The sequence below is a fragment of the Triticum urartu genome, chromosome 6A (genome assembly GCF_056163025.1).
Source record: "Triticum urartu cultivar PI428250 chromosome 6A, HENAU_Tu73, whole genome shotgun sequence".
NCBI lineage: Eukaryota > Viridiplantae > Streptophyta > Magnoliopsida > Poales > Poaceae > Triticum > Triticum urartu.
The window spans coordinates 23,455,828-23,482,531 of record NC_141878.1 but is presented as its reverse complement, the minus strand read 5'-3'; the positions used below and the strand labels follow the sequence as shown (position 1 = coordinate 23,482,531).

The 26,704-nt window shown below is 38.4% G+C and overlaps 3 protein-coding genes and 1 pseudogene across 7 annotated transcripts; 2 read left to right on the top strand and 2 right to left on the bottom strand.

Moving 5' to 3' along the window:
• The first annotated feature begins 1,355 nt into the window (after positions 1–1,355).
• Positions 1,356–7,405, top strand: LOC125512800 (LEAF RUST 10 DISEASE-RESISTANCE LOCUS RECEPTOR-LIKE PROTEIN KINASE-like 2.3; annotated as a pseudogene). Its single transcript, XR_015608518.1, has 5 exons — positions 1,356–1,492; positions 3,023–3,496; positions 3,929–4,303; positions 5,841–6,005; positions 6,342–7,405. The product of XR_015608518.1 is annotated as an LEAF RUST 10 DISEASE-RESISTANCE LOCUS RECEPTOR-LIKE PROTEIN KINASE-like 2.3 (transcript).
• Positions 7,406–7,428: 23 nt separating this feature from the next.
• On the top strand, positions 7,429–12,956 carry LOC125512801 (protein FAR1-RELATED SEQUENCE 1). Of its 4 annotated transcripts, none has more exons than XM_087528349.1 (9): positions 7,429–8,069; positions 8,159–8,341; positions 8,431–8,597; positions 8,865–8,936; positions 9,024–9,083; positions 9,171–9,248; positions 9,347–9,535; positions 9,631–12,505; positions 12,611–12,682. In XM_087528349.1, exons 2-8 carry the CDS (start codon positions 8,203–8,205, stop codon positions 9,946–9,948), a joined length of 1,023 nt encoding a protein of 340 aa, XP_087384475.1. In that variant the 5' UTR covers positions 7,429–8,069; positions 8,159–8,202; the 3' UTR covers positions 9,949–12,505; positions 12,611–12,682. The 4 variants fall into 4 exon arrangements, with proteins under 4 accessions (XP_087384475.1, XP_087384477.1, XP_087384476.1 ...); XM_087528350.1 differs by having other exon boundaries at positions 7,435–8,069; positions 9,350–9,535; XM_087528351.1 differs by lacking the exon at positions 8,159–8,341 and having other exon boundaries at positions 7,433–8,069.
• Positions 12,957–16,593: 3,637 nt separating this feature from the next.
• Positions 16,594–17,683, bottom strand: LOC147963425 (uncharacterized). The gene is made up of 4 exons (XM_087527897.1): positions 17,624–17,683; positions 17,394–17,540; positions 17,174–17,295; positions 16,594–16,771 (listed from the first exon to the last, which is right to left on the bottom strand). The coding sequence occupies exons 1-4, from the start codon at positions 17,681–17,683 to the stop codon at positions 16,594–16,596; spliced, it is 507 nt and encodes a 168-aa protein (XP_087384023.1).
• Positions 17,684–18,151: 468 nt separating this feature from the next.
• On the bottom strand, positions 18,152–26,362 carry LOC147963424 (uncharacterized). Its single transcript, XM_087529566.1, has 15 exons — positions 26,249–26,362; positions 25,805–26,111; positions 25,496–25,680; positions 22,911–23,030; positions 22,733–22,792; positions 22,597–22,633; positions 21,335–21,996; positions 21,094–21,234; positions 20,832–20,966; positions 20,529–20,742; positions 20,359–20,418; positions 20,128–20,222; positions 19,618–19,761; positions 18,604–18,702; positions 18,152–18,475 (listed from the first exon to the last, which is right to left on the bottom strand). Exons 1-15 carry the CDS (start codon positions 26,360–26,362, stop codon positions 18,152–18,154), a joined length of 2,697 nt encoding a protein of 898 aa, XP_087385692.1.
• Between the last annotated feature and the right edge of the window lie 342 nt (positions 26,363–26,704).

The following is a 26,704-nucleotide window of genomic DNA, read 5'->3' as shown; positions in this document are numbered from 1 at the left end:
TTGTCATCGGTATGTTACTTGCCCGAGATTCGATCGTCGTATCCAATACCTAGTTCAATCTCGTTACTGGCAAGTCTCTTTACTCGTTCCGTAATATATCATCCCGTAACTAACTCATTAGTTGCAATGCTTGCAAGGCTTATGTGATGTGCATTACCGAGAGGGCCCAGAGATACCTCTCCGAAAATCGGAGTGACAAATCCTATCCTCGAAATACGCCAACCCAACATCTACCATCGGAGACACCTGTAGAGCTCCTTTATAATCACCCAGTTACGTTGTGACGTTTGGTAGCACACAAAGTGTTCCTCCGGCAAACGGGAGTTGCATAATCTCATAGTCATAGGAACATGTATAGGTCATGAAGAAAGCAATAGCAACATACTAAACGATCGGGTGCTAAGCTAATGGAATGGGTCATGTCAATCAGATCATTTAACTAATGATGTGACCTCGTTAATCAAATAACAACTCTTTGTTCATGGTTAAGAAACATAACCATCTTTGATTAACGAGCTAGTCAAGTAGAGGCATACTAGTGACACTCTGTTTGTCTATGTATTCACACATGTATTATGTTTCCGGTTAATACAATTCTAGCATGAATAATAAACATTTATCATGATATAAGGAAATAAATAATAACTTTATTATTGCCCCCCCCCCCCCCCCGGTGCTCGCTAAGTGAGTTGGGCCGGCTCAGCGTACCCTCTTCCGGTTTTGGGAAGGTACTATTCATCATATTAAAAACTGTTCATCAAATTTAAAAAATTATGCCTCCATTTTCAAAAGATGTTCATCCAATTCAAAAAATGTTCTTAATTCAAATTATAAAACCTGTTCATCGAATACAAAAAATGTTCATCAATATTAAAAAGATGTTTATCAAAAAAATCAAAATTTGTTCATCAAAACTAGAAGTGTTTTGAATGCATAAGGTAGAACATGATCTATCTTTTCTTTCAAAAAAAGAACTAGAAGTGTTCATTGACAGCCCCGGAGAGGCAGAAGCAACAGACTCACTTCATACTAGCATCAAAAGACAATTTTCGAATTCATAATTTTTTTTTGAAATACAGAACTTTTTTCAAAATTCCGAACATTTTAAAGAAGACAAACCTAACAGAAAAGAAAAAACAAAACGAAACGAACAGAAAAACAGGGGAGCCCTGCCCCGCGCCTGGGCCGCCCAAGTTTGCGTGTGGGGAATAGGAAGTCGCGCCGGCCAACGCGCCCGAGCACTGAAATGTCGGCGACTCCGCGTCCTCCCACATGCTCCCGTCTTTCTTTCTGCCAAATTCCCACCACATGTTGACTGGTTGAGTGGTAGTAGCAGAGAGGGAAAAAAGCGTAGACGAATTCACGGCGCGGCTCCGGCTCCGGCTCCCTCTATACCCAGCCCTCCCTCCCCTTCTGCCGCCGGCGCGGTCCCTCCAGCCGCCGCGCCAGGGGATGATGCGGCCCGGGCATGCCATGTGCCGCGTTGAACAAGGTCAGTCAGCCTCCCCCGATCTGAGCTTACTCCAAGGTTACGTTCGAACACAGGGACCCGTGCTCGATGTCGTACGTGTTTGCTTAGCTTGAGTGGCCCCGTTTGGAGCTCGACTGGGAGTCCTGGGAATGGTGGATCCAGGGGCTCGTAGGTCCTCCGTTACCCTTGCTGTGCTGTGTGGCGTAGAGTTGTCTGATGGCATGAACCCCGTGCCTTTCATGGAACATCTGCACTGTATTTTCTTGCCCATTCTTATCAGACAGCGCTGCTTCAGTAGGTAGGTCGGTTGCCAGAGAGAAGAACTACTTATTGGCTTGGCCTGTTTGGTAATGAGTTCCACCCGCTCCACGAATCTGGCAGAGCACCTATTCCCCTGCTTTCAAAATTTGAACTGCAGCCCGCTCCGCTCCGTGGCAGAGTTGTGGAGCGGAGGGGCTCCGAACAGGCACTTAATTAAGAAATGCTATGGAGGAAATCGAGATGATGAGCAGTCGAGTCAGTGTATTATTTTATTTCTGCACTTTCTTAAACAAATAGAGTCTTGTAGCCTGATTTCACATCGGTTCAGCTAGTTTGCGCTGGCGGTAGATGGGTTTAGTTTATGATCTTGAAAACATTTCGACCTCACCAGTTTGAAACGCAATTTCTCTGCACCTCGAATGCACGGATACTTCAACCGTATCCGATACCGATACTTCTCCGATACGCCCTCGATACGTATCCCTAGAGTATCCGAGAATAAGTGATTTAAAACAATTGCGATACTCGAAGGATACTTTGCCAGTACGTTTTGGATACTTTTCCAGCCCAGGCAAGAGCCCACTCAGCCCAGCTAAGAGGCAACCAGCAACCCTAGTGCCCCGATGCCCCCCATCCTTTCCCTCACAGGGTCTTTCCTCCCTCCCGTGCTCACACCAGGCGGCGGCTGTGTCGCCAGCGGCAGGTCACCCAGGTCCCAGGGCCAGCGGTGGCGGCGGCTAGCCGGCGACAAGCTGCTCCTCCTCACCAACGTCCCCTCTCACGCAGCAGCCATCCTCCTCCTCACCAACGTCCCCTCTCACGCAGTAGCCATATATGTACACTTCTCTTCATTTCTCCTGCCCAACCAAGTTCATCTCCTCTTCTTTCTTCTATGATCTCTGAAGATCTCTTATTCTCATCTCCCCAGATTGCTTTGAGTAGCTACAACGTATCCGTATTGGCACTTTTTTGTAATGACGAATTTATGTATCCGTATTGGTCTGATACTGATACCCGTATCCGTATCGGTGCATTCGAGCTCTGCACTCACAGTGTATTATTTGTAATGGCCATGCGGATAATGGGCTGTTCACACTAATTATGTACTCTATCTGTAAAGAAATATAAGAGCATTTAGATCACTAAAGGGCATTTAGGTCACTACTTTAGTTTACAGAGGGAGTAGATATATGAGTTCATATGAATTGGTTGCACCTGTCTCTCGGCATTTGGCAGCACACCCCTGTCTTAAGATGACGCTGACTGGTTGGTTGTACTGTTTCTTGGCAGGACTGTTTGAAGCAGCTCCAAGGAAGCTTTTATTTAATTTCTTGGTTGTCATGTTGGCTCTGGAGATTATCAACGAGACCGATTTGATTGGCAAAACATCGGCTCTAAAGGCTGACACTCCCACTCCTATTATGTCTCCTTCACAAGAATGGAGTTCAGCTCGGCCCATGGTACCCCAAACCAAAGTTGTCACAAGTATTCCAATGGGTCACCATAGACAAAAGAAGCTATATTCATCACCATCAGCTGTATCATCTGTGCACTCTCCCATCTCCACGCCGAGCTATAGCTCCATCTCTGGTGCTTCTGGCGTCTCCTTTGATTCCTTGGACCTGTCTGATCCTTCCGTGCAGCATAGCAGGCGCTCAGCAGAAGAAGTTCCTCCTCATGTGGGTGCTGCCTCCCCTGATGCAGCTTCGAATACTAGTGCAGCTCCTTCTGGATCAGTGCAGCCCCCAGTATCTCCACATGATGGTAACTTTTCCTAGATCCTGAAATAATTTAATTACAAATGATCTCATCATGTCAAACATGACTACAAATAACCATAAAAGGTGATACTTGTGTATCTTAATCTAATCTGGCATCTTCCTCATTTGGGAAAATAGCATATTCATAAATTATATAAGCTTGTTAGCTTGAGCTTTGCAATTGTCTTACCTAGTTGTAAATTATATAAGCTTGTTAGCTTTTGCTAATTCAAGCATTATGTTTTGATCCATCAATTTGGAATCGTGACTGGTGAAACAATCTTTAGAGTCGGTGGCAGTTTTGTAAATAATGAACGGTGACGGATCACATTGACTTCAATCGTAGATACTGCTGTTTGTTAGTACATCCTCATATTTGCTCTAGATACAATGCCGAGCAGTCAATTATGTGATAATTCATTCTCTGTTTTACTAGGCTGTTGTGCTCTGAACATGGTACAGAGACGAGGCAGTCAGGACTGCTGTTGTGTTTACCCAGTAAGAATTGTGCTCTTTCTTGGCAATGTTTCCTTGAATTCAAATTGGAGCAATGAATTTCTTGAGGAGCTTGCATCACAGCTCAATTTGCGGGTTACTCAGTTTGAGATTGTAAATTTCTATGTTCTTGGAACTTCTGGGATAAATATGACAATGGACATAGTTCCCCACACTGGAAATAGCTTCTCATCCAACCAAGTTATTGCGATGAAAAATTCTCTTAGCCTGCTTACAGTTCGGATCAATCCAGCACTGGTTGGGGGCTACTATCTTGTTGATCTAATGTGGTTCAGGCCATTGGCTCCGGCTCATGGTAATCCTTTGTCACCTTGACGTTCTTCTTTGTGCTACAAAGTTGATAGATCTTTTTTTAGTGTCTAATTAAGGTCGAGAAACTGGAACTCCACTTCATTTATTTCTTTTTTAGTTATGTCCAACTTGTCCATGCTATCTGTCAAATTCAACTCAAACAATCCCCGATTACACACCTTACTACTCATCCGATTTGAAGATCTTCTGCCAGCCGCCATAGAAAACCAGGACGCCCCACTCCTTCCACTCGACTAATACAACTACACGGAGTTATTCTACAAAAATTACACCATTATTCTTGGGAGTGCAAGTGCCCCACAGTCAACCACACAATGTGACATTCGGTAACAAGTGGTTGGACTACATCGACTCCTTGGACGAGCTCACCTTCTTCTTCGACTGCTATTGCCAATGGTATCATGCCAGATTGCCAGTACATGGAGATGTTCTAAGGAGAAGTGATCACTGATCAGCCTGCCATATGATATCTAAGGCCTTCTATCTATTATTTTTTGAGTTTACATGGCTGTTTTGGCCTTCCCATGTTGTGTTATTTGCATCTCGTACATTATGTTCCCTTTTCATGCATTGGAGGGCCCGTCACTTGCTGTGGCTTTGCATCTTCCTGAGACGGCACATTTCTGATCACTGCTAATCAAGCCTGTCAGATCTAACTCTGAATCTTCAGTTTCCTCTCGTTTCTCCAGGTCTGCCAATGCCTGTAACTTGAATATAGTTGTTCAGGTTAGTAGTTAAACTGAAGGCCATCTTCCACCGCAAAAAAAAAAAAAGAAAAAAAAAACTGAAGCCCATCTTGAACCAGGAACCTTGGCTCGGACTACTCGGTCTGGACTTCGTTGGCACTGGAAACTTCAGTTCCCTCATATTTTTGGGGGACTGCTCAACAAGAACCACCTTATGGTTGTGGGCATATCATATCCATATGAATGATGTGTGTCAAACTTCTTAGCACATTGAGCACAGACAAATCCATCTGTGGCTGATAATATCATCTGTTTAGCACCGAGACCAATTCAGAAGTGCATCATCGACGTCTTATCCTGTGAACACTAGTTAAGTTGTGTTCGTCACTTGACAGTATTCGCTTACCCATGACATTCACTATTCTGACTTAAAAAAAAACAATCACACCATTCTGATCTCAAACCAAAATTCATCACCACTAATCCTAAAACTGAGAAGAGGCTTCACTATTGGTTAGTATAAGATCAACTTCAAGTGATGATCTTTTCTCGAGAAAATAAGAACTGACCCTTATTTTTCATGTATATAAACTTATCTCTGTCAGAGGTTATGCATAGAAAACAATGGTCGTTCTTTTTTTTAGAGAGAACAACACTAGTTGTTCCTGCAACAGAAATTACTAATGTGCTAGACCAGTAGCCGAATAGCAAAGTTACTTCTTTTTGAATGTGTACGATAAACTGAAGGAATATTGACTTGTGGCGAAGAACTTATATTTATGAAGAAATGCATCTTCCATATACCCGCGAGCATTTATATTGAAATTTCTGCAGGGCATGGGAATACCAACTACAGCACCTATCAGCCAAAGAGGAATTATTCCAGTAGTATCAACCATTCCCCCTTCTTTCCTGAGTTACCTCCTCCTCCACATTTTATCAACTCAACGACTGAAATTTCTACAGGGCATGGACACTCAAAGACAAGAATAAAAATATGTAAGATCTCTCAGCCACATGACAGTTTGTTTGCATCTTCCCATTTTTACCCTGCAAAAATAAGTGGCACGAGTTCTGGACATGCCCTAAATAGGTCTGGAGTTTATGACGTAGATAAATCTGGAGTTTATGACGTAAATATAAAAATATCTAGCCTTTTAGAATGGACAATACAAGTAGGTATGCCAAAAGGGTCTTTAACTTGAGATGCATTTCTCTCTATTACGTGATACTAGAATATTTCCACACATTTCGCAAGATGCAATCATCACTACTAGAAGATTGTTGAAGGTGCTTCCTCTTTTGATGCCTTTTCCCTCCTAAATTTTGACGCAGATGTAATAGCAGGCAGCTTGAGCATACTTATGCTTCCTTTTGCATTTTGGTTGGGCTACAGGAAGTACGGATCCAAAAGGAAATCAAAAGAGAGAGCAAAGATTGAGTCCATCCTACAAAAGAATGGAACTATCCATTTGGAAAGATACACTTATGCCCAAGTGAAAAGAATAACGAGATCTTTTGCTGAAAAGCTAGGTCAGGGTGGATTTGGTGCTGTTTACAGAGGCGATCTCTCTGATGGTCATCGGATAGCAGTCAAAATGCTAAAGGACTACAAGACTGATGGGGAGGATTTCATCAATGAAGTAGCTAGCATTAGTAGAACTTCTCACGTTAACGTTGTTACTCTCTTAGGATTTTGCTTGGAAGGATCCAAAAGGGCACTAATTTATGACTATATGCCTAATGGTTCACTTGAAAAGTATGCCTTCAAAGATGGCTCTAAAGGTGGAAATACTTTAGGTTGGGAGAAATTATTTGATATAGCAGTGGGCATTGCTCGAGGACTCGAATATCTCCACAGAGGATGCAATACCCGCATAGTGCATTTTGATATCAAGCCCCACAACATTCTATTGGATCAAAATTTCTGTCCAAAGATTTCTGATTTTGGACTTGCCAAGCAGTGTGCCTCAATAAAGAAAGTGTTATTTCCATTGGTGGTCCAAGAGGAACAATAGGCTATATTGCTCCCGAGGTTTATTTCCAAGCAATTTGGATCAGTAAGTACCAAGTCCGATGTTTACAGTTATGGAATGATGGTTCTTGAAATGGTTGGGGCAAGGGATAAGAATGTTAGTCAAAATAGTGAGTCTAGCAGCCAATATTTCCCGCAATGGATTTATGATCATTTAGATGAATATTGCGTTAGTGCTTCTGAGATTAATGAAGAGACCTCGGAGACTATAAGGAAGATGATAGTGGTTGGGTTATGGTGCATACAGTTGAGTCCTATAGATCGTCCAACGATGACTAGAGTTGTCGAGATGCTTGAAGGGAGCACAATTAACATCGAATTGCCACCAAAGGTGCTTTTGAGTTGATATATTTGTATTGTTCTCCTTGACTTGCTCAAGTATTGATAATTTGTTAGAAAGACTGGAAATTTTCAATTCTTAAAAAATGGACTGAAAATTTAAAGAATTATGAGTTGGATTTTTTTTAGAACACCGAGTGTGATTTGTGTGTAGGCAGTGGGGGATCCACCAAATCATTGACCGAGCATGACCATGTTTGTGGAGCTGTAGTACATATTCTAAGGGGACCGTTTCCGGGAGCGGCTACCTGTCAATCGACTGACGCAAAGAAATGGTCAGTCGAATGGCAAAAACATGCATCAGCTGATTCGGAACTAAAATCGACTGATCCAATAATGGTGTCAGTCGACAGGCCCAGTTAAACGCTTAGTCTCTGTTTCTGATTGTTTCTGGCTATCATTTGTGGTTTCTGTTTACAGCCCAGGCCAATAACGGGCATGTACCCGCTAACAAGCTTACCCACTAAAACAAACATCCACCTAACGCACACAACTCATCCACCCTGCTAGGTCTTCTTCCTCCCCCGTTCCTCCCCCTTTCCGCCAGCCGCCGCCATGGAAGGACAAATTGACTTGATCTGATTTGATATCAGCTGATTGTTCTTTTGTTTCTTCTGATTGCATTTCTTGCTCCCAAAATCCTTCTCCTCCAGACGTCCAGAGATCCAAAGCAGATGGTCTGATTTCTTGTGAGTAATTTATAGATCTGCTCCCACCATTTCATCCAGTCAACAGCAACCTGATCTCAACCTCCTGATCACTTCTTTGAATTTTGTAGATGTTGTGCCTTCATAACTTGATGCCTGGACGCTCAGAGATCCCATGTTGAAAGAATCAGCAGAAAAAAGGGACCAGCTATCATATCATTCGGATGTTTCAGATCTGTCAATCAAGAACATAGCAAGGCAAAACCCTTCTCTTCCAGACGTCCAGAGATCCAAAGCAGATGATCTGATTTCTTGTGAGTAATTTATAGATCTCCTCCTACCATTTCATCCAGTCAAAAGCAACCTGTTCTCAACCTCCTGATCACTTCTTTGAATTTTGTAGATGTTGTGCCTTCATATCTTGATGCCTGGACGCTCAGAGATCCCATGTTGAAAGAATCAGCAGAAAGAAAGGATCAGCTATCATATCATTCTCATGTTTCAGATCTGTCAATCAACATAGCAAGGCAAAACAGAAGCAAACCTTATGTTGAATCTCGAACTTCTAAGGTAGTATTAATAATCCCCTTCATGATTTTTTTTGTTCTGGCATCATATCACCTTCATGAATTAAAAAAAAGGATTTGGAAAAATGGTCAGAACTTGCAAATAAGAACAACTGAAGTTGCTTGTTGTGCAAAATAAAAATGTGTGTGTTCAAAACTGAATACATAAAAGAAATATATAATTGGATTTTTATTTGAACTGTACACATCTACTAGTTCATTTTGAGATCCAACTATCAAAATTTAGTTTCACTGAGTTTAATTTTTGCAGATGAATGTACAGGCAGAAGATGTTTTCCAACCAGAATGTGTTTACAGTGCAGAATCACAGAAAGACAACACGGTTAGTAGCTATTTTCTGGATTTATAATTGATTGTTATTTTATGAGTGATTGTTATTTGAAGAAATAACTCATATTAATTTTTTCAGGTGCTGAAAAATTTGAATGAACATTGTCAACAAGAACATTCAGATAGAAAATCAACTAACGTAAAACTCTGTTTCTTTTTTCTCTTTTACTTGAGCACTGGAAAAAATAGTGATAAAATGAACTTACCTATTTGAGTTGTTCTGCAGAAGCAAGTAGTTCTGCCCAATTATGGAGTACATCAAGACCAAGTGAATGCTGCGCAAAACAAACAAATCGGAAAACAGGTAAATGATAACAATAATGCATAGAAACTTAATTAACAAGAAAATTGAAATTTAAAACACTGTTTTTTGCTGATAAATGATTATGAATTTTTGACTAGCAGCATGAAGTTCAGACTGCAAAACAGAGTTGTGAAATGATAGATGAAGTGCTTGCACCAGAAGGAGTTCCGCAGTCATACACACAACTGATGAAACAAATGACTCTCATGAGTCATCTCCGAAGTGACAACATGGCTATGCCTATAACAAGTTTCACCTCTCTCTTGACAACAAGCATTAATGACCAGGTATTTCTCCTTAAAAAATGAAATCTTAAAATCAGAATTTCCCAGGGAGTGGAAAATGTTAGACAATCTCTATATGACAAAATCTCATAATGCAGATTCAGAATGAAACAACGCATGCAATGCGAGACACATATTGTAATGAAGAAGTGGATGAAGGTGCAGCTAGTGATTATATTTCTGAAACTAACAGTGAAGATTACCTCGCATGCAGTAGTGATGAGAATGAAACTGACGCAGAGGATAATTACCTGGAGAAAAACACAGTGATTCATGGGCAAATGTCTGCAGATTGTGAGTATTCAGAGTTGCAACAAATAGAGCAGAGTTGGCATAACTCTGTTTCAAGTGATGCGCAAGCAATGTTTACTAATCACGAAGAACAGATAGCAAAAATGAATGAGCCAGAATTATAAGGTCCTGATTACGCAGTAACAACTGACACAGATGGCACAAGTGGAAGTGACGAGTCAGAGTTTGAAACGGAGCAACAAGAAAATGAGGCAGCACATATGAAAGACTCTAATCTTGATAGTAGTGATGAGTTGCCAGATTCAGACCAAGAAGATGAAACAATGCATGAATCAGGTGACGAGGACATTGAGCACCAACAGGATGAGACCCAGAATAAATCAAGCAAAGATAAGAAAAAATTATCTCAAGAAGATATTGAATTTTTCCTCGAGAATGAGGTTATAGAGAAAGCATTGAAACTCAGCCAAGAAGATGAAAAAACTCACATGCCAACGTTAAACATGACATTTGGAAGTGAAGCCGATGCGCATAGATTCTACAATGAATACGCAGCTATTGCAGGTTTTTCTATACAAAAAGCTGCAAACTATCACTGCCAAAAGAAAGATGCTCACAATAACAAAGTAACAAGAATTACTTTGAAGTGCAACAGGTCTGGTAAACCTAGGAACAGGACAAAGCCAACAGCAACAGGAGCTAAAAGGAGAAAGCACAAAGGTGATAAGAATGCACCAACCATCCTTGAGAATACGACGGACAGGAGAAGGAATTATACAATCAAAACAGAGTGTCAGGCTCAAATGGTTGTTACCTAGAAATTCGAGCTTGAGCAATGGGTGATCACAGGGCTGATCATTCAACACAATCACGAACTGCATCCATCAGGTGAAGTCAGGTTCCTGAAATCACACAAGTATATAACTGAACAAGAAAAAGACTTGATAAGGACTTGCAAAAGAGTGAATATACCAACTAGGAAGATAATGGCAATCATGTCATTCTTCCGCGGAAGGGGTCTGTCTTCATTGCCTTACACCCCAAAATAGATTAGCAACATGGGTACAAAAATGAGAAGAGAAAATGGTCTGAATGATATGATGCAAGTAGTATCATTTTTTGAACAGAAAAAGTCAGAAGATCCACTATTCTTCTACTCATTCAAAATGGATCCAAAAAAGAATGTGATGCATATATTATGGGCAGATGGCAGTGGAATAAGGAACTATCAGCAGTACGGCGATCTTCTCAGTTTTGACACAACCTACAAGACCAACAAATACAATCTGAAATTTGCTCCATTTGTGGGAGTAAATGGGCATGGAGACAACTGCCTTTTTGCATGTGGTTTTATTCAAGATGAGAAGAAAGAAACATTTGAGTGGCTCTTTAGGACATTTCTGAAATGCATGGGAGGGAAAGCTCCTAAATCTGTCATAACAGATCAAGATGCAGCTATGAAGAAAGCAGTACCTAAATGCTTTCCAAATTGTAATCATAGGAACTGTTTGTTCCACATTCTCACAAAAGCTCAGAACAAAGCTAGGAGGACATTTGGAAAGAACCAACACTTGCATGCTCAATTTCATGACATAATCCTGAACTCTCAGACAGTGCAATGATTTGAGGAATTGTGGCCACAAATGATTCAACAGCACAATGTTGAACATATCAAGTACTTTGCAATTATGTGGAAAAACAAGATGAGATTTGTACCTGTCTACTTCAAGAAACACTTTTATCCATTCATCCAGACAACAGCCAGAAGCGAAGGCACCAATGTTGTATTTAAAGCAAATGTAGGTTCAACTCACAGTGTGATTGCTTTCATGACAGAGTTTGATAGAATATCACAAAGCATTGAAGAAAAAAGAAAAGAAAATGATTCTGTGGCAAGGAGAACTTCTCCAACAATGTGGAGTGACTGGGCATTGGAGAAGCAGGCAGCAAAAATATATAACAGAGGCATTTTTTACAAATTTCAGATAGAGTTGATGAATTCAACTAAGTTTCACATGGCTGAAGTTGAAAAAAACAAACAATATGAAGTTTTCAAATCACCAACGCAAGCACTGTATGACTATAACCCCAGAACTTTCATAGTGATGGTGGACATAGACTCTGAGTCTTTCACATGCATATGTGGTAAATTTGAAAAGGATGGCATACTATGCTGTCATGCACTCAAAGTGATCCAAGCATTGAACATTGATGAAATAGCAGAGAAGTATTTCATTGATAGATGGAGACCTAAAGAAAAGAAATCAGAAAAAATCAGTGAACATGTGACAAACCTTGAAGATTTGGATGATCAAATGGCTTTCTTATCATTCTCTAGAAGGCTCACTGAATTAGCTTCTGAAGCCTCAAAAAATCCTGAAAGGAGGAAAATTATGAGTGAGCAGATAAGCAATTTGGAGAAATTAATAATGGGCATACCTTGCATAGCAGAAGGCGAGGAACCAAAATGTTCTGCATCAGAGCTGGCATCTGACACTGCAACGGCTTTGAGTTTGGGTAGCAATTCTGAGAACACACTAAAGGATCCGGTATACGTAAAACCAAAAGGCAGAATGAAGAAAACAGGAAGGCAAAAGAGCATAGTTGAGGAAATTATAGCCAAGCCAACAATGACTTGCTCTGGGTGTGGCAAACAAGGTCACAAGATAACTGCATGTAAACCAGCAGAAGAGAATGCAACGCTGAAAATTCACAAGAGAGGTACAAGTTTTCTTTGTATTTTCAGATTTCAAACACAGACAAATTTTTTTTAGCTAATTCTAAAAAAAATGTTTCTCATACGTTATGTTGATTCACAAATTTCAGCTAGAAAAGAGAGCATTGCATTAGATTCACATCATGAGAAGGCAAAGACAACAAAGAAGAGTAAATGCATTGGTACGTCAGCATTATTTACATTTGAAAAGTTTGTGTAGTAAAAATTCCTAAACATACAAGTGGTCTAATTGGAAGTTGTTTTCTTCTTCTACAAATCAGAGAAAAAAGAAGGCACTGGAAAGACCAAGAAGAAGGCGTTGTAAATGAAGTTTGGAATTGAAGCTCTATCAGATTTGTGCATGCTGAAAAATGACAAAATAATTGGTGTCAATGTGTATGCAATGATGCTTCAATTGTAATTTATAAATTGAAAGATGAATTGGTGCGGAGTTTACTTGTGCCATTTTGACAAATAAGTAGGTTACTATGTATCATTTTCCGAACTTTCTGCAAAATCGAATTCAACAACAAGAAACTTCCAAAAAAATCAAAGAGGCAATGAACCACTCATATTAAAAACATTTATAAAAATAGAGTACTGATATCAAGACAAAGATTCAGATAAAGTTCAAATACCTAAATATTCTGCTACAGATAGACACAAAGCAAAACAACTACACACAAACCAAACTTGAAGCACATAAACTAAGCAGCATCCGTAAAATACTACCGGTTGCATCATCATAAACATCTACTTAGAACTACTAGCTCCGGTCTTGACTTCTGTTGAAACGCATCATGCTGCAGACATGCTAGCACCAGCTCCAGCTCCATCATGCCCGTCACCTCCAAAACCAGCAGCAAAATTGCCACCAGAGAAGCTGAAATCAGGTTTGGAGTCGCTGCCTCCTTCTCCTCCATCATCTTCGTTGTCATCATTGTCATCTTTTGGGTCTGCTGCAGTGATGATATTCTTCTGAAAGTAGCCATCCCAATCAGGAACACACTGCGCTCAATTCTGGTCACTCGGTGAACAGACATCAGTGCTTCTGGACCGCAACGAATGTCGTTACCAGCAACAAGAAGGACATCAAAAGGATCCTCAAAAGCAACTAGGACTGCATCCTTCACATAATGATCTGCCACTGTAAAGTTCCTATGCCCAACGCAATCAAACATAGCATGTCCAACACAGAATGCAGCTGAGTGGGTGTTGCTGGTTACTACGCAGTAGACTACTCTGTCAGTATCCCCAAAAGGGATCTTGAGCTGAGCCCTGGTCACAGCTGAAATCTTCATTGTTTTACGGCTGAAGTCCTTTTGTATAAAAAAATAGAGCAAAAAACAAAAAAAGAATTAAAAATTTAAGTTCGTATGTTGGATACAGAAAAGGATTACCAAAAAAGCATGCCTTGAACTAAAAACTCAGATTTTCATACTGTGTAGTACTTCGTTTAAGGTAAAACTGCATTTTGTACAATATCATACTAGGTGGCAACCACAAAGACTAGGTGGCAAAAGATTTGCAATTCGGAATTCTTCTCTATTACCACGATTTGCAAAAAAAGTAAAAAACAAGAAAAAACAAAACTAAAGTAAATGAACAAAAGGGTATATCATATTGCATAGAGGATAGTAAAAACATGTAACTAAATTAAATTCTCAACCGTATCATAACAAATCAAGCACTAACATACATGTGTATCATTTTAGCAAAATCAAAAACACTATGATCCTGAAGAACGAATGAGATATTGTGTATACCTTAGTTGTGGCAATTTTCTCAGAATCAGAGCTAGCCATTTCTTCGTACTTGCGCTTGGAAACACTCGGTCCTAGTTGAACAACCTAAAAATAAGCAAATGTGCAAAAAGGTTATATTGCATGACAAGAATTTGTCTACAAGGTTCACAATATATATAAAAGACAAATGTGCAAAAAATGAGCTTGCAGCATATATATGTTTCTATATATATATATATATACACACAATTTGTTATAAAATTACTGAGAAACATTTTCAAAATAGGTTTCAGGATATGCATGCACTTGGAGACATTATTTCCAAAAAAAATGATAACAAATCCGTGAAGAAATGCACAACCTCTAAATTAACAGTTGAGCATTCACCGTTACAGAAAAATAAGAATGCAGTGAGCATCAACTCAGGATCTGAAAAAATGTTAGTGACAGAAATTGGAAACTAAAAAAGAACTAAGACACTAACAAAAATGTTTTTCATTCAATATTGCATGTGAAAATGTCGCTGAATTTATGAGAGTGGGAACAATTACATATTACATACTAAAACTTGCACAGTAGCAGTAACAGCAACAAAAATAAAAAGAAATCTAGAATCTGAAAACTAATATATAACAAGAAAAAAAAGGAAAATACCTTCTTCTTGGAGCCATCAGAAGCATCAGCATCATCCATCTGCCAAAAAAAAGATGGAAGAAAACATTCAGAAAAGTGCAGTTGAAAACTTCAGAACGAAAATAAGTTATGAGAAAATAAGTCTGACAACAAAAGAAGAAGAAATACCTTCTTCTTGGAACCATCACCAGCACCAGCACGATCCATCTACGAAAAAAAGGTAAAATTTCAGAACTTTAAAATATAACAGCACTTAGGAGCACCTGCTGAAAACTGAAAGACAACAAAAGAGGAAGAACCAACTTCATACCTTGTCTGCTTGAATCCAATACCTCCTATGTGAGTTTCTGAAGAAACAGATACATCATTGGAATCATACATAACTCGGACAAAAAAAGAACATAAGGGATGAAAGGAAGAACGGATAAATGTTAGAGAGACAGTCTTTCAAAACACACCTCTCACCAGCAATAGATGAAAAAGCAGAGAAGGAAAGGTCTAGAATAGGAGTCGCCAATACAGCACAAGAAGTACAAAAAAGAGTGAAAATATATAGGGACGGGGGGGGGGGGGAGGAGGGTGAACGGCGGACATGCAGGAGGAGTTGCAAAAAACCGGCAGAGTTAGTGTGCGTAGTGGCCTATTTTCTTGTCGGTTCCTCGCTAAATGTAGAGTGACGTGTGGTTAGTGCATGCAGAGTAGTGGGGGGTAGTGGGGTTGATTGGATAAGTGCCATCGAACACGTGTGCTCTGGGGAAAAACAGATGGCAATAAATCAAAAATAAAGTGGACAAACAGAAATTGACCCACGCTGGTGAACAACTGGTTTTTGAAAAAGAAAAACAGTAAATAAATAAATGATCCAGATAATTGTTTCAACTCACTGAAAAAAAGTTTATATAAAAAAAGTTCAAAATAGGTCAAGAAAAAATGCAGACAAAAAATTAGTCGTGATAAAAAATGAAAGTATAAATTTGTAGAAAACAATAACATGAGTAAAATTAATAGAGAATCCAACAATGTGGAAAATTAAAATCTAAAATGTGGGATCATATCATTGCTGTTGCCTGTTTGATCTGTATGGAAATCAAATAGGACAACATGATCCAGAAAAAATTAAACTATATAAATTGGAAAAGCATAAAATGATATATATAAAAATTATTAAGGTGACCAGATAAGAAAAAAGTTATATGTTCTTATACATCAACAAGTATGAAAATCATCACATAGGCTCTGAAAAAAAAATGAGAAAATTACAAAAACTCATAACATCTCAAATCATTTCATCATCACATAAAAACACATAAGGATTTCATCATCACATTCATCGTCACACGAGGTGCACAAGGAATCCATTTACAAAAGAAAAATCGTAAACAGTACTCATATATATCATTCCCAAAAATCATTTCTAAAACGACCCTATTATACATGACTATTGAGGTTTGGTAGCTGTCTTCATCCTGGTATTTTTGAATTGATTTTGACCCTCAAGATAGTTATCTTGTTGATGAACCTCCTTCAATGGTTATAATTTGAACATGGAACATAGCAAAAGCATCAGATAAAAAAGTTTATTTGTAAAAATCATTTGACACAAATTAGATGAACTGCAGAAGAAATCTATAGAAAATTAATGGAAACAACACCTGAAGAAAAATGGTGAATGCTGTAAAAAATGAATCATGTGGCATTCTTACTCATGAGCTCAATCAGAAATCAAGAACAAAATCCTTTTGCTCACTCAGAATGTTCAGATCCGTGAACATCATCTCGGTTGCCAGTCTGACTCTGATGTTCGGGATATCTTCATCCTTAATTATGTCGTGCATCCGTACCCTAGGCTTCCAATGTTTCAAATATAACGCTGTATGAATACCACAGTCAACACTGCATTGAAATCAAGAACAATCAGAAGATCAAATTAGGCATCTCAAAAAATAAGTGTAAAGTTACTGAGCTTCCACTTCATGAAAAAAGTTCAGTATTGCAGAAACAGAGATTGATTCATGAAAATGGAGATAAAAATGTATTAATGGAAAACTTATTCTATTGGTACAATTGGCATGGTCTGTTTTATGTACTAAACTAAAAAATAATATATTTGTCATGGTCTATTATGTGTAGTGGACGGAAAACTTCACATGTACAACTACTACATGCAAAAAAAGAAAACCCTAGAACAAAAATAAAACTTGCATTCAGATCAATCTGAGCTGCATCATGCATGTATTTGCAGATAAAAAAATGAAAATAAAATGTTAACACAAAACAAACAAAGAAAGAACTTACGCATTTGATTGTTTAGGGACATCAATAAAATATGTAGACCAATTTCGCCAATTAAGGTTCCGTGAGCTTGCAAACATGTTCCAGACCCTTTTGAAATTTGGTATCTGTAATTTTACAGAGAACTAAATTATTAAAATGCATATGGACAGATGAGAACATCCTGGGGGATGCAAAGAAAAAGAAAAAAAATATAAGATCGAAGAGCTCCAGTTTATAGAACTACCAAAATGCTCAACACATGCTGGTGGTAATCACTCTTGTCATCGAATGCTGAATCTAAGATGACAAACATTTCATGCTGGAACAATACAACAAAATCAAACCAATGTTTGCACTCGTTGAAGGTGTATAGAGTTGGAAAATGCACCTGAAAAAAATAAGAAAAAGTAATCACTAAAATGCATGTAAGAAAAAATGTAAAAGCGTGAAATGTGAATGAAGAATGTTTACTTCATTGCATGTATGAATTAATCTTGCACCGTTTGCCAACTGAAAGCATCTCTTAACCATGTTAGACTTTTGATCATAAAGCTCTTGGGTATCATATGAGTCCATGTTCATAAGATGTTCCTATTAATTGATAGATAGTTAGGATAGTACAACGGATATGCACAAAGCTCAACCTCACTGAAATTAAGAATTCAACGAGACGCACAGAAAAACACAGAGCAAAAATGAAAAATGTACTCACGGAAATGAGGTGGAAGAAATGATGCACTCTGGATTCTTTCGGCTTGTTGTCCAAAGACAATTTACGACACCAGGCATTTATAGTATAAGTGTCCACTAGACCCTCATTTGCGAAAGAAGTGCCAAATGAAAAATATGTCACTGAAACCTTGCCATAATCAATACATGGTTTGCTGCAACGAAAAAGATGAACCAAAGAATAAGGTATAAGACACACAAAAAGAAAAGTAATTTCTGAATACATAACAACTTAGTGCAGAAAAAGTGTAAACACATAGGAATGTCTTACTATTTGAAGTTCTCATCAAGAGACAGGGTGACAATAGCATCATGTAATTGAATCATTCTGGTGGTGACAGGATACTTCGATGATACATTATTTACATAAGGAGATGCATGGTACTTGCTTGGATGTACAATCCTTTTGGGTCCATATCTGTTCGCCTCTCTTCCAGATCTACTAGCAGAGTGATTGTTAATTTTATCATTGTAAACTGCTTCAGAATTAGCAAGCAAGATGTTATCCATGTCAGATTTGTGAACTTCATATAAGATCTCAACATCAGGAGAGTTTGCAGGGCTGTCACGACAACCAGGAGGATCTAGATCAATCTGAGAAAGACACAAAAAAGATGCAACGATTTCATTACTTAAAATTGAAAAAAAATGAATAACAAAACTCAAAAGTCATTACTGACACAAACATATTTCATGAAAAAGGGTAGGTATGCACATCCAACCTTAGTGACATGAACTTGAGGTCGAGATGTTTCACCCTGAAAAACATTGCGGTTAACAGATTTTGGAACTGAGCTTGATCTTGGTGTGTCGTTGGATTTCTGCAAAAAGGTAGGGATTATACAGAAAAACACTAAAAAGGCAACTAAAATAATAAGAAAAATGCATAGTAAATAGCATAAGGCGAAAGTAAACCAACTAAAAAAATAATGCAAGAAGATGAGCTTATGAAACATGCCTGAGTAATAACATTGTTTGAAGGACTTGACACAGGAGTAAAAGGCAACGTGTGCATTTGAAGGGGAGTCCGATATTGTGATCCCTGATAGAAAATGAAGAAATGTTGATGTTGCAACAAAAAAATATAAAAATCAGAGGTGCAATTAATAATTACCTCATCATACTGCTGAAACTGATGTTGGCTAGATGGCGTATCTAGATCATGAACTGATTTTTGTGATGGTACGCGATTACATTCACCTTTAGAGAAACAAAAAATGAATTCAACTAAATCAAAACATTGCAGATAGGACGCAAAAAATAAGGAAAAAGCTTGAAACAGAGATACATTCAAACAAATGAAAAAAGAAGGAGGAACAATACCATTGGAAGTGCTTTTCAACCTCAGTTTATCAGGAAAAAATGACTTCTTCCTAACACCCATAGTATTATTCAATGAGGTCTGGGTATATACCTGGCCAAACCTCGGGCCGGGCCTAGCCAAGCCCGAGCCAAAAAACCTGGGCCCGAGCCCGGCTCGGCCTGGCCATCGGGCCTAGTTTTTGGGCCCAAGCCCGGCCCGAACATGCAAAAGCCCGCCGGGCCTCGGGCCGGGCCCCTTCAGAAAACTGCAAAAATGACTGGCCCAGGCCCGGCCCGGCCAGGCCACCGGGCTCAAAATCTAGGCCCGAGCCCGGCCCGGGAGCAGCGTCGCGCCGGGCCGGGCAGCGCATGGCCAGGTCTATCTGGGTATAAGTGACTTTTGAATTGGCTGCACCTTGCACATTTCAACCAACCAGGTGTTGGAAACTAATGGATTTTCCCTTTTCAGTTGATTCGCTGGTGACGGGAGGCTTAGGTGGAATCAGTTTCCTCATTAGATCTGAAACAGACTCTAGTTGCTTCCCCACGTTGCTGAAATCAAGTTTTCTACCTTCTTCCTGCATTCAGTTCTCAAACACGTTACAAATAGGGAAGAAAATGCAACAAAACAAATGATCAACATTAGCAAAAACTATATATATAAAAAAGCTCAATTCATCAAAAATTAAAGTGTATTCAAAAACATATAAAGAAAAAACTTACAAGAGAAACTGGATTTATACGTATAGGCCTTTGTTATTTGCAAGGCTTAGGATAAGGGTTGGTGACGAAAATATCATCTTCATCAAGTGGTGATTGAGCTTTCCTCTTCACACCTGAAACTAAATCTAACATATTTGAATGGGATATTCACTGAATTAAAAAAAAGTATCGTAATTACAAAACAAAAAGTAGAAAAATAAAAGAACTGGAGAATGACATACCAGCAGTATCATGCAACTCCACATTTGGGTTACAGACATTGGGGAGTTTTGAGTGAACAGTGATGCATTTGTATTTGGAGCATCAGTATTAAATCCTGATATTATTTCATATTCAATAGTGAGAAAATACCATGAGAAACATACCAAAATATATGATACAAAACTGAGCAAACATAATTAAGAAACATAAAATACAGTAAATAGATGACTCAGAGAAACGAAGTAAAGTACCACAATGTGACTGTTTGTTGACTGGTGATGCATTAGTATTGTGAGCATTCGCATTAGATCCTGAGATTAAAGGAAATTCAAAAAATAAGAAAAACATAAAAATCATAAAGAACCAAAAAAGTACAAAACATTAATACAATTATCATAACTAAAAAGTAAAAGTGAAGTACCATATGTTTTCTCTGAGTTGTTATCAGTGTTCACCATATTACTACTCATGTCATGCCTAGAATTGGTATCAGAATTATTATCCTCGTGATGTGTTGCACTAGAAAGAACAATGTAGTTCAACGAGTCAAGAAGCATATTCTGAGCTCCTTCTATAGACTTGTCGTCAGCAGTTTCACGGAAACATCTAGCTAGTAGAGATAATTGATCTTTGACCTAAGGAAAATTAAGCAAGAAAAGTCATGCAAAAAGCTTCATTTGATAACAAAAAAGTATGAAAGAAATGAAAGAGAAGATAGTATTACCGAGCTTGGAAGTAAACCACCAACAGTTTTGTCAAGAGCTGATCTGAATTTAACAGATTCATGACTTGAGTCCTGGTGTACAGCACAGCAACCAATGCAACCCATAGAATAAACTGTTTGAGAAATATTCTTGACCTAAAAACGTTGTTTTCAAAAATAAATGTCAGCATGCAAAAGGAATAAAACCATTCACACTACTCACCATTGAACAAATCAAAAACAAAATAAGCATGAGATTAGCAAAAAAGATGCAAAAACTTACAGGGCGAAGGCCATATTCCCTGGGAGCTTTGCAATCCAAATTAGCAAATTCTTTGACTAGAGAATTTTTCCATGCTTTAACCCTAGGTAGTCCAGGTGGAACTCGCCGTAAACCGAAATCAAGGAAGTCTAAATAGTAACACTGTCAATACAGTAAATATATTGTTAGACAAACACAAAAACATTTATATAAAATTTCACAAAAACTTGTAAGAAAACATGTATTAGAATATGAGTCTTACACAGAGGCCATATATGCAACCACCTAGTGTAGTGAATCCATCTTCTTTCCCGGGCTTCTTTGGTTCTTTCTGAAACTTCCTTATGTACGTCATTAACCAATCATATACAAACTGAGACAAATCATAGTGCCTAGCTTCCATGGGATCAATGAGAATTCCTAGGTATTTTGTGCTTGGGTATATATTGGAATTAGGACACAAAACAGTTGCAAAAGCAACTAGCAGGAAACATCTCATGAAGGCACTATCAGATATATCAGGCTTGAGCATTTCGCGGCCAAACCACTTGATTGATGGCAATGCAGGCTCACCAATGATGTTTAAGAAGGCAGATTTTGTCAACTCAGAGTCAAATAAAACTTTCCTGCCACCTAATGGAAGACCAAACATCATATGAAATGACTCTGGGCTCATTGGGATGACCTTGTCGTCAAGAACGATATCTCCAGTAGTGGGATACACTCTAGCAGCCACCCACTGTGTGAAACCTCTTGGGACTGAGCTACATTCAAAATCTAAGAGAAAATCAAAACCATACTCTCTAACGACCTCGTCTCTTCCAGGTGGCATTTTCTTTAGGAGATCAGTAAAGTAATCATGATTGCATCTGCTGGTTGCTTTCTTTGGTGGGAGTGGTGGGTGCTGACAAAAATAACAACAGTGTGGATCAATTTAAAGATATCAGAAAAAATTGCTAAGAAGAAACTGCAAAGTTGCTTAGAAGAAACACTACAATGCATATATCAGAATGTTGCTAAGAAGAAACTGCAAAAAAATAAGTACCACGATGCTGAACTTTGTGTTAAACATTGGTAAACATGCATTAATATTTATAGGATTTATATGGTTACATTATCATGATGCTGAAATCTCTGTGTTCTAATAACTACAACAAGAAAAATGCTCAACTCAGAATAGACAGTCAGTTTCTTCACGGTCGGTATCTTGTTGAAAAAGTGTGTATATATCAGTAACAACTAAAATAATTTATAACGACTACAAATTTTCATGATAGTAAAGTGTGCATAAACTCAATTACAAAACTCAAAGACACAAAAATGAATCTAAACAAAATACAATCCTTGTTAATCAACATGACAACTTTGAGGGAAATAATAGGCGTTCAGATATAAACACATACGCACAAACTCATACACACAAACAAACGATAAAAAAGAAGAGAGGTTAAAAATCTTATACACCCTAATGGAAAAGTGTAACAAACTGATATACACACATAGGCAATCGACTTACAGAGGTATACTTAGAAGATTGAGCATTCCCATTAGTAGAGTAGAACTGCAATCATTGAGAAAAAAGAGATGATAGACGTTAAAAATCTGAACACAGACAAACAGTACAGAAGTAACCAACGGGCACTAACAAACATATAATTACCAGATTACGCAGATTATTAAGAAAATTTTCTACGTCGAACTGCGGATCTCCACCACCAACCTGTAAAAGACACCGAAAAAATTTCAGAAGTTCAAATAGTTCAGAGATACAGAAAAAAAATATAGAAAAACTCTGAAACTAAGCAAAACTAAACTAAATATAAACTGCAAAGCTTTACATCAAGCAGTTGAGTTCGTCCATCTTCATACTGCGTTTGAGAGACAATTGTTCCATCCAATTCATCATCATAGTACATAGCTTCGCTATCTTCCAAATCATTAGTATCACTTGCCATTTGCTGCGAACAAAAAAACAAAATCACTACTTATATAGCAGATGATAAAAATGATGGGAATACAAAGGGGGGGAAAATGTCTCAAACTACGAAAAGGGGAAAACAAAGCAGCTAATCTGCGAAATTCATGACAAAAATACACTAAAATTGCCTCCCATTCTACACAGACACGTACAAGCACTTGCAAAAATTCAAGTTGAACAATCACATCTCTGAATTTCAGACTCATAAAAAACATTTAGTACGCTGGGCTCAGAAACTACTGAATTACAATCACAAACAGTGTAAAAATTTGACTCTAGAGCTGGGAGAGCATCAATTTTAGTCTGAATTCCTTGGGAATGCAACTAAATTAACATGCATGACATCACACAGCGGCTGCTCTCACACCAGGAACTTAATTAAAATAAAAAACCTGAGCATATTGACCATATAAACAGCACCGCAAATCCATACGCCTTGTGCGAATCATCCTAATCATCTGAATCTATGAGCTCATCCCAGAAATTTTGTGAAAAAATCTAGGGTTTCATGGAAGGGATTCGAAAATTGAAGGGAAGGGAGAAAGCATGGCGGGGGGGGGGGGGACAAACCTGTGACAGAGACAGAAGGAGTGGCGCTCTCAGTTGGTGCAAGTAAATCGCCAATCTGCTGCAGCACGAGCGCAGCGACTAAATTAATGCAACTAAATTAACACGCATGACATCACACAGCGGATGCTCTCACACCAGGAACTTAATTAAAATAAAAAACTTGAGCATATTGACCATATAAACAGCACCACAAATCCATACGCCCTGTGCGAATCATCCTAATCATCTGAATCTATGAGCTCATCCCAGAAATTTTGCGAAAAAATCTAGGGTTTCGTGGAGGGGATCCGAAAATTGAAGGGAAGGGAGAAAGCATGGCGGGGGGGGGGGGACAAACCTGTGACAGAGACAGAAGGAGCGGCGCTCTCAGTTGGTGCAAGCAAATCGCCAATCTGCTGCAACACGAGCGCAGGGACGGGGGGCTTCGTCACCGGAGAGGAGGGAGACAAGAGGAGAACTCTCTCGAGAATACGAGCGCCCCTGCAGAAAAGGAACGAGCAAGTGATTTTGAAAGAAATAAGTGACGTCACGAGCACGTAAGAGAACCAACTCGTGCGGGCACGCACGGGAAAAGACGAGAGGAGAACTCTCTCGAGAATACGAGCGCCCCCCGCAGAAAAGGAACAGGCAAGTGATTTTTTAAAAAAGAAGTGATGTCACGAGCACGTAAGAGAACCAACTTGTGCGGGCACGCACGGGAAAAGACTAAAAAGAAATTAGAAACACCAATCTTAAAGCAAAAATAATGAAAGGCTCGTTTTAAAACTGTCGCTACATAATGTAACTGTGTGGCTTGTCATTTTCATATAAAAAAACTGTAATAGCTTCACTAAAAAATTAATTACTTTTAAAAAGTTCTTATAAGATCAACAACTACACACATTTATTTTTACATAAAAAATGATTGATAAACTAATCAAAAATGTAGAAAATAATGTACAAAAAAAGTGGACTACATCACAAACCTTGGTTATCATAAACATTAGAAAACTCAAAAATAGATGGTGAGATAAACAAAAACAAAGAAAAGTTTAATTTGTCACTCAAAAATCAAAAAAACAAAAACAAAAATTTCGGGGTGACTTTGATTCAACAAATTGATATGATGTATAATGAAAAGATCAATCAACAAAAAATGTTGAGCACCCCAAGTGAGTAAAAATCAAAATACAAACTTGCAAAAAACACTCAAAAATGATTTCAAAAATGAATTAAAAAACCTGACACAAAAAAGAAAAAAAGATATAGAATTGATAACATTGCACATTTTCTTGATAGTCTCATTAAAAAACAGTTCAGCATAGTTCATTCATCCTTCAAGTATTACAAGAATGTGAAACGAAGGTCTTTAATTTAACTAATCATAACCACAGTTCAGTCATCCTTCAGTTCAAACATAGTTCAACTTAACTTAACTAACACAAGTCCAACAAGCAAAGGTACTAGATCTTACAAAGCTGACATAACTCATTGGTTGCATCTAAGATAGCCGTTGGAAGACAATCGAAACCGATCGATCATAAGAAGACTCGTTGAAGGTGATAAGCACAACACTATCTATCGCAAATGAAGTCGCTGATAAGAAATCACTGAAGCTTGTCTTCTCGATGATCATCCTCCCATCTTGCTTGCAAATGGTGAAAGATGATGGCATGATAACATGTGTATCCCCCAGGAAAGCTTCTAACGACACCTTTGCACTGGTAGGCATATCAACAAAACTCCTCAAGCTAGCAACAATGACCTTTGGAATTTTCTGTTACAATTGAAAATAATAAAGTATGGATCAATAATTCATAACCTTAGAAAGTATAACCTCAAAACTTAAGTCCCATGAACAATTCATCAAGCATTGAAAAACAGTAGAAAACTTACCATCAGAAACTTCACAGTGTTTGTGGCAGTCAAAACATGCACAAACGGAACGCAGTGTAGGAAGCTCGCAGTTCGGAAAAGTGAACGTACAAAGGTGCGATTGGTGTGGTAGTCGAACTCCAAGCCACGAGGCATGACAGCAGAACAAACTAGCTCATACTTACGGTCACTCAGGTTTTCAAAAGCTACATAAATCTAGAAAAATGTGACCAGAGTTAGTTAACAAAAATCAAAACAACGCATCTTTAAAAACAAAAACAAGCAACAAAAATAAATAAATATCACATGTAAAAACAATGAGGAACTCACCAACAGAGGGTAAAGGGAGAATCCTTTCACCATCACGGAAAGTCTCTACTTTCAAATCAAAGCAGGAGTGATCCAAGATAAAAACCAGACAATCTCCAGCACGAAGAGCATAGTCATTGCTGAACTCAAACCAAGCATCACCACAAAACTTTGAGTAGTTGGTTCGATGCTTAAAGTCTGCAGCATAAGACCTATCCTCATAAGTTAAAATGGCAGGCTCAGTCCTCTTGTGTTTGAAAGTTGTTGCAACATTCCTGTGCTCCTCGATGTAATCAACTAAGAAACCCCTCACATTGCATGGGATATACTGAAAGAAGAAAACATGAAACAAAGACAACACAAGAATAAAAATCGAATCAGAATAGAGATTGCATTTGCATCATACCAAAAATTCAGACATTAGCAAAAAGCAGCAAAAAAGGTGATAATATCAATAATACTCACCGTCCTCCTAAAGCAATACTCATCAACAACGACATCAAAAACTTCAGGCTCCTCATTGCCTGGCAGGAATGGAACGCATGGAGCGCCAGGACAACGGCAAATGGGGCAAACCATCCTGTACATAAAACATATAGTTTATTACAAAACTGGATAAGTTACAAAATGAAAAGGTATAAAAATAACATGAGTTATATTAAACATACTATGTAAAACATCTTAATTGCATCTCAATTATCAAAAACTTGCACACATTACGAGAGAGCGAAAAGGGATCATATCAAGACTACTGAATTAAACATGCACACCTTTTACAAAAAAACATCAAAAAAGGATGCATTCTTATTTGCATCGGATAAACATTGCTAACAAAGCTAGAATTACATGTTAACTAACTAAAATTGCATCTACACCAAACTAGAGATGAAAAAGAGGATACACATCAAAAAGATTACGAGA